This window comes from Salvia splendens, chromosome 14, assembly GCF_004379255.2.
Source record: "Salvia splendens isolate huo1 chromosome 14, SspV2, whole genome shotgun sequence".
Taxonomy (NCBI): Eukaryota; Viridiplantae; Streptophyta; class Magnoliopsida; order Lamiales; family Lamiaceae; genus Salvia; species Salvia splendens.
Genome location: NC_056045.1, coordinates 5,782 through 13,232, shown reverse-complemented (window position 1 = coordinate 13,232; position 7,451 = coordinate 5,782). Strand labels below are relative to the sequence as shown.

Sequence of the window (7,451 nt, the reverse complement as noted above, 5' to 3'; positions counted from 1 at the left end):
CAAAGGCTAATCGGCCTGTACTCCGCCCAGGTCGCCGGGCTTGCCTTCTTCGGCAAGAGTATGATGGTCGTGGCTGTGAAGCTGCGGGGCATAGGGGCCCTCAAGAAGAAGTCCTCCACTGCTGCCACCACCTCTGCTCCAACGATGTCCCAACAGTGCTGGAAAAACAGGGACGAGAAACCATCCGGTCCAGAGGCGCTGTCTCCACTGATGCCAAAGACCGCCGCTCTCACCTCATCTGAGTCCGGAACTGCACAGAGGCCCTCGCGGTCCACTGAGTCTGGAAGGCTGCTCAAGAGATCAAGGTCCGGCTGCTCCAACTGCTCAACGTCTGTCGTGAGCAGCTGCTGAAAGAAACCTACCGCCGACTGTCTGATATCGTCCTCTGACGTGAGAGTCTGTCCTCCTGCCTGAATGGCGTGAATCCGTGACTTCACCCGCTTCTGTCGCACCCACCCATGGAAGAATTTGGAATTCCTTTCGCCTTCTGCCGCCCACCGAATCGCAGCCTTCTGCTTCCAGAAATCCTCCTCCATCCTAGTGCAGAGTACATAGAGAGCGGTGCATCGGCTGAGCTCACTCCTATGGGCTCCCGTGGGATCCCCGTCGTAAGCCGCCTGCGCAACGGTAACTGCCTCCTCTGCCTCCCTCAGCCTCTCGAAGATGTTCCCAAAGACCTCTCTGTTCCATCCTTTGAGAAAATTCTTCACTCTGCTGAGTTTGAACTGAAGATTGAGCATGCCGAAGAAGCCCGTCTCCGCTGCCCACACTCTGGCGATCTCATCCCTGAAAGTATGATGCCGTACCTACATGTTCTGAAACCTAAAGGATGGCCTCGGAATCTGGGTAGTGAGCTGGCATCGCACGAGCAAAGGGGCATGATCTGAAGAGATCCTAGGCAAGTGAGTCACCCTAGTAGTTGCAAAGACTGTCGTCCAATGCTCCCCTAGAAGGACTATGTCCAACCTCTCCCAGAGCCCACTCCTCGTCCAAGTGAAAGGTGGGCCATCAAAGCCTGGGTCCAGGAGCTGGCAGTCTGCAACGGCGTCAGCAAAGTCCATCATCTCTCCGTGCCTATCTGTCGTACTGCCCCGTCTCTCTTCCTCCAACAAGAAGATGTTGAAGTCGCCTCCAACAAGCCAGGGTGCCCCGTCAGTCGCTAAGGAGATGTCCCTGAGCTTATTCCACAAATCGTATCTCCCCTCCCTCGAGCACTTAGCGTACACTACGGAGAGAAAGATTGGAGTAGGGAATATAGCAGTAGTAACTCGGACATGAAGAACCTGCTCGGAGTCGTCGATCACATCGACCTGCCAATCCCTGTGAGAGAAGATCCAAATCTTGCCGTTTGTGTTCGAGCACCTAAATTGCAACCCAAAGCGCCTACTAAAGAAAGAAGGCTGGTGTTCTGTCTGAGGCTCAAGCACTGCGGCAAACAACACACTATACATATCGATCATATTCTTGAAACTGCCTTGGGTAGTAGCGTTCGCTATCCCCTGGGCATTCCAGATCATGAAATGGCTAGACATTGGAAACTCAGCGAGCTCCCGAGGCCGACAGCCTCGCCCTTTTCTGTGAACCCTCTGCGGGAGGGGAAGTGTGGCCGACGTACTGCAGCACTGGCTCCGTGAAGTGAATCTTCCTGGGGAAGATGTCAGTCATCATCGAGTCCTAGGGCTCATCAACATCGGGCGCGTCCTCATCTGAAGAGGGATCCTGTAGGGCCCCAAACATGTTGTTCTCATGCACCACCATGGCTAGTGGGCCGAACCCGAGGACAAGTCGAAGTGTAGGTGAGAGCGATCTAGAGCCCCACCCACTCTCTGACGAGGACTCAATCGCCTCAATCCCCTGCTCTCCCTCGCCGTCTGACACTGTCCTCGTTGCAATAGAGGCTGCTCGTCTCTCCGCCCGACGCTTCTCTAGCCACCTCTGTTTACTAGCAGCGCTCTTCGCATTCTTCTTCTTCTTAGGAGCGACAAAGCCGTTGTCCTCAGCAACCCGTGCACCCACTGCGGCTGCAGAAGAAGACTCAGGGTGTGAGACAGAGGCCATCTCTCTGACCGCCAGCTCTTGGGTGCGTCTCGCTTGACGCGGAGGCTGGCTAACCTCTGGGGGAGGCCTCTCTGTAGCCTTTCCCACGCTAGGCTGCTGCCGCTGGACCTGTTGCTGTTTACCAGCAGCAGAGCTCGCGGCAAGGGGCTTCTCTGCACGATGCGACTCACTCTCTCTGTTGGGAGTCGGTCTGTTCTGGTTGGGCGGTCCGTGAGTGTAATCCCTCTTGGTAGGCATGGGGCGCTTCCCAGAAGCATAGCAGGTTATCGCCGAGTGACCTACGTGCTTGCACTCGGAACAATACCAAGGGATCTTATCCCATTTCACCTTCAAAGTCACTTGTTTCCCTGCAATGTTAATATCTATCTCCTCTGGAATAGGCCTCGACAAATCAACCTCAACACAAATACGTGCAAAGGAAACGCGCGATCTAGAAATAGTGGCACGATCCACCTGTACGGGCTTACCTAACATCTCACCAAGAGCAATCAAAGAGGACTCCTCAAATAAGTGGACAGGCAAAGCAAGAATGTTACACCAAATAACCACAATTGGAATCTCAAAAAAAGGATCAAAATCAGGTGTCCATTTAAAAAGACGCATGGGATGATGTTCAATATACCACACAGGAGAGTTGTTAGGACCATTTAACAGTTTCACATAATCACGCATATCAGACAATTGGATAAAAATATGTTTGGCATTCAAGAAATTCCAAGACATTGCACCCACAAGTTTAAGGTTACCTAAGGCCTTTTGAATTTGGTGGGCAGGAGGGATGGAGTGTGAAAATTTGCCGACGATGGCAGGTCCTAAACGGCCTGCAAGAATAGAAGTTTCATTAGCCGAAAAATATAAACACGGTTTACCATCAACAATGCGGACCTCGCCACGCTTATCGGCTATTTCACGATCTAGCAAGATAGGACCCTCCGCCGGCTGCCCCGACCGAAGCACATCAGCCATGGAGCGGCCAAAATGAACGTTAGGCTGCCCTCCATTGGATGTTTCAGCTTGTTCCTTTTGGACGGAGGTGGGAGCCCCCTCACGGTTTGATTCATTCACTATAGAATCAACCCTGGATTTGTTAGCATATGTTGGGTTGGGGAGGGTTGAAACTGTTTGTTTTTCAGGCAGGGATGGTGGAATCATGGCTGTTTGTTTTCCAGGCTGGGGGTTAGCCGCTGAGCTGCTTGGTGTGGCGCTGCTTCTGGCAGCCACTTGCTGTGCAGTTCCCGTGGATTCCAAGGGAGGAAACTCCAACATGCTTTCATCGGTAGGAGGAGTTGAAACTAGGAGCTGCACATGTTGTTTTTTGGCAGTTTGTCGGACATCAGAAAATAACGCAGCAACAATTTCTTTATTTTTGATAAGGGAGTTGGGCTGGGAAAGGGAGGATTTCTTTTTCTTTTGGGCTGCAGAGATGGGAAGTGGGAATTTGGAACGTGTTGTTGGATTATTTGTCGGCTGGGCTGGATGTTTAATTGTTGCTTGGGCTGGGCGTTTAATTTTCAAAGTGGCTGAGTGGTTGGCTGTTTTAGCAGCAAGCGGTGGTTTAGATTGGGTAAGGAGTTTGGGCTGGGGATTGCATGATGTTACATGCTGGTGGGAATTTTCGGTGGGCTGGTGGGCTTGGATGTGAGGGTTTGGGCTGGGAGACAAAACCCGTCCAGTAAGCAAACTAACCTGGTGCTTGGAGGAATTATCTGAGCCCAAAGAAGGAGGCCCGATAACAGCAGCCTCTCCAATATGCTGCACCGCCAGGGGTCGATTCTCAACCAGGTCCAACAAGTTATTTTCTTCCCCATGAATCACAATATTCTCCTCCATATTACATGCAATATTCTCGGCCATCACCATATCAGGAGAGTCAACCTTACCAATTAAATCGTTGTCACCAAATAAGGAAGGATCTGCTGTACGCGTTTTTCCAAACTCGCGAATATTGCTCAAATTTGAATTAAGACCAGCTCCTCCACGACTTGCCAAAATTCTCCCCTGATTTTCAGCATGCAATCTCTCAATCTCCACGCCGTTCCCATCCTTTTGAATTTGAATATTGGACGTTTGGAAATTGTCAAGATTCGCACAAATCTCGCCCTCCCTTTCACTTCCCCCATCTGCCAAGATTTTGTCTAGGTTCATCCTAGAGGCTGCTCTCGCTTTGTGTCTCGCTAAGAAACCCTAGAAGGCGCCGCCACAGGATCCTCAACAATGGTTGGAGACTCCGACGCCGGACGCGCGAACTGACCGGACATGGACAGAATCTGATCACGAACACCAACAAAGTGACCATTCTTCTCATCTGCGTAGCGCTGCTCCTCCATATCCTTCTGGAATTCTGCCGCGAAATCAACAGACCCATCTGACGGGCAGTCGGAATAATCGCTCACCTCCTCTTCCGCCTCTGATTCTTCCATATTTGCTAGAGATCTCTCCCATTCCTCATCCGACACTCGACGCCGAACAGTATCTGACCACTGTATCCCCGTATTTTCTCTCGGCGGCGGTTCCGCCATGGCCGGAAAAGCTCTAAGCTTTCCGGCAACCTCCAAAACACACCCTAGTAGCCGCAAAGGCGGTCGTCCAGTGCTCCCCAAGAAGAACTCTGTCCAATCTCTCCTAGAGCCCACTCCTCGTCCATGTGAACGGTGGGCCATCAAAGCCAGGGTCCAGTAGCTGGCAGTCTGCAACGGCGTCGGCGAAGTCCATCATCTCTCTGTGCCTGTCTGTCGTGCTGCCCTGTCTCTCTTCCTCCAACAAGAAGATGTTGAAGTCACCACCAACAAGCCAGGGGGCCCCGTCCGTGGCTAGAGAGATGTCCCTGAGCTTATTCCACAGATCGTATCTCCCCTCCCTCGAGCACTTAGCGTACACTACGGAGAGATAGATTGAAAAAGGGAATATCGCAGCAGAAACTCGGACGTGAAGGACCTGCTCAGAGTCATCAATGACCTCGACCTGCCAGTCCCTGTGAGAGAAAATCCAAATCTTGCCGTTTGTGTTTGAACACCTAAACTGCAACCCAAATCTCCTACTAAAGAAAGAAGACTGGGGATCCGTCTGTGGCTCAAGCACCGCGGCAAATAAAACACTGTACATATCTATAATATTTTTGAAAGTGCCCTGGGTAGTAGCGTTCGCTATCCCCTGGGCATTCCAGATCATGAAGTGAGAAGACATGGGAAACTCAGTAGGCTCCCGAGGCCGAAAGCCTCGCCTTCTTGGATGAACCCTCTGCGGGAGGGGAAGTGGGTCCAATGTACTGCAGCACCGGATCGTGGGGTTCAAGCCTCGTGTTCGGTACCTCACAAATCATATGATCCTGGTGGTCATCGCTGTCCCCCTCAACCTCGGCCTCATCCAAGGGAAAATCCTCCAAAGCCCCGAACATGTTATCACCATGTAAAACCATCGCCAAAGGACCGTATCCGAAACCGCGTGTAATAGAAGGCGATCTGGACCTAGAGGCCCGCTCTCTCCCTGACGAGGAATCATCTCCCTCAAATCCCTTTTGTCCCTCCCCGTCTGACACTGTCCTCTCCGAGGTGGCTTTCGCCTGCATCTTCTCTTGGCGTCTCCTTCGCTCCCTCTCGCGCTTTGCTGCGTTCTTAGCCATGTTCTTCATCTTAGGCACGACGAAGCCATCTTCCCGTGCAGCCTGTGAACCCTCTGCAGCTGCTGAAGAAGGCCCGGGGTGTAAGACGGGGCCAGGGGCCGGCTCTCTGATCACCACGCCCTGGTTGCGCCTCTCCTGACGCCGTGGCTGTCCAACCTCAGGGGGAGGCCTCTCTGTAGCCTGCCTAGCAAAAGGCTGGTACCTCGGGCCCTGAGGCTGTCTACTAGGGCCTGCCGGATGAGACCCTCCTTCTCTGTTGGGAGGAGGCCGGTTCTTTGGGGTCGGCCTTTGGGAGTAGTCCCTCTTGGGAGGCATAGGCCGCCTCCCAGATGCATAGCATGAAATCGTCGAGTGCCCCACGTGCTTGCACTCGGTACAGTACAAAGGGATCTTATCCCATTTCACCTTAAGTGTCACATGTTTACCTGCAATATCAATATCTATCTCCTCCGGAATAGGGCGCGACAAATCAACCTCAACACAAATCCGGGCAAATGAGACGCGAGATCTAGTAATAGTAGCCCGATCAACTTGGACAGGCTTACCAAGCATCTCACCAATAGCAATCAACGAGGACTCCTCAAATAAATGCACAGGTAAGGCAAGAATATTACACCAAATAGCCACAATAGGGATTTCAAAAAGGGGTCAAAATCGGGGGTCCACTTAAAGACACGCATGGGGTGATGCTCAACATACCAAACAGGCGAGTTATTAGGACCATTCAAAATTTTCACATAGTCGCGCATGTCGGAAAGTTGAATAAAAATATGCTTTGCATTTAAAAAATTCCAAGATAAAGAACCCACAAGTTTGAGGTTACCTAGGGCCTTTTGAATTTGGTGGGCAGGAGGGATGGAGTGAGAGAATTTTCAGACGATGGCAGGTCCTATACGGCCTGCAAGAAAAGAAGTTTCATTAGCCGAAAAGAAAAGACACGGTTTACCTTCGACAATGCGTACTTCTCCCCTTTTGTCGGCTTTTTCTCGATCAAGCAAGATCGGACCCTCGGCGGGCTGTCCCAACTTCAACACATCAGCCATGGAACGTCCGAAAAAAATATTTGGTTGTTCTTTGTTACTTTTGGTCGAATTCAGTGGCTGATCATTTGAGGAATTGACTCCAACTCCATTATTAGCAAGTGCATCCTTATCCACCATGTCTGCCCACCTCTTGGAATTATAAACCACATGTTGATGAGAGGGATCAGGTGGAGTATTAGTCACAACCGATTGTGCAGCATTTGGATTAGATGGTGAGGCTGTGGAGTTCGGTAAAGTGGGGAATTCTCTATCATCCATGTGTTGTAAATTTGCCGACACGGAGGGGGACGACGCTGGTTGCTGGGGGATCGTTTGTTGCTGGTTATGGTTAGCAAACAAAGTGATGGCCAGCTGGTTTCCGGCTAGAACTGCCGCAGGGGAGGGTCTTTTTTTAAGGGGTGGGCTGTTGATTTAAATTAGGAGGATGGGCCTGGTCTGTTTTTTAGTCGGGCTGGGGGTTTGGGCAGTGGGAAATTGGAATTGGGTTGCTGTTTTTTTCGCTGCAGGGTGTGGTTTTGGGCTGGGGGATGAGGGCTGAAACTGGATTCGGTATTGGGCTTGTGAGATTGGGTCGAAATGGTGGTGGAAGAAATAATTGGTGAAGATTTAGAAGGGGAACCAACCTGGCCCGGTGTATAAGGGGAGGAGCCCAGAAGCGGTGACCCGTTTTGGTGGCCCGAATCATGTTGCTGAACCACCAGGGTTCGAGCCTCAACAAGGTCAAGAATTTG

At 51.5% G+C, this 7,451-nt stretch overlaps 1 protein-coding gene across 1 annotated transcript; it reads right to left on the bottom strand.

The window, feature by feature from the left end:
* Nucleotides 1-806: 806 nt before the first annotated feature.
* LOC121765559 lies at nucleotides 807-1,532 on the bottom strand. The gene has a single exon (XM_042161763.1). The coding sequence runs from the start codon at nucleotides 1,530-1,532 to the stop codon at nucleotides 807-809; it is 726 nt and encodes a 241-aa protein (XP_042017697.1).
* Between the last annotated feature and the right edge of the window lie 5,919 nt (nucleotides 1,533-7,451).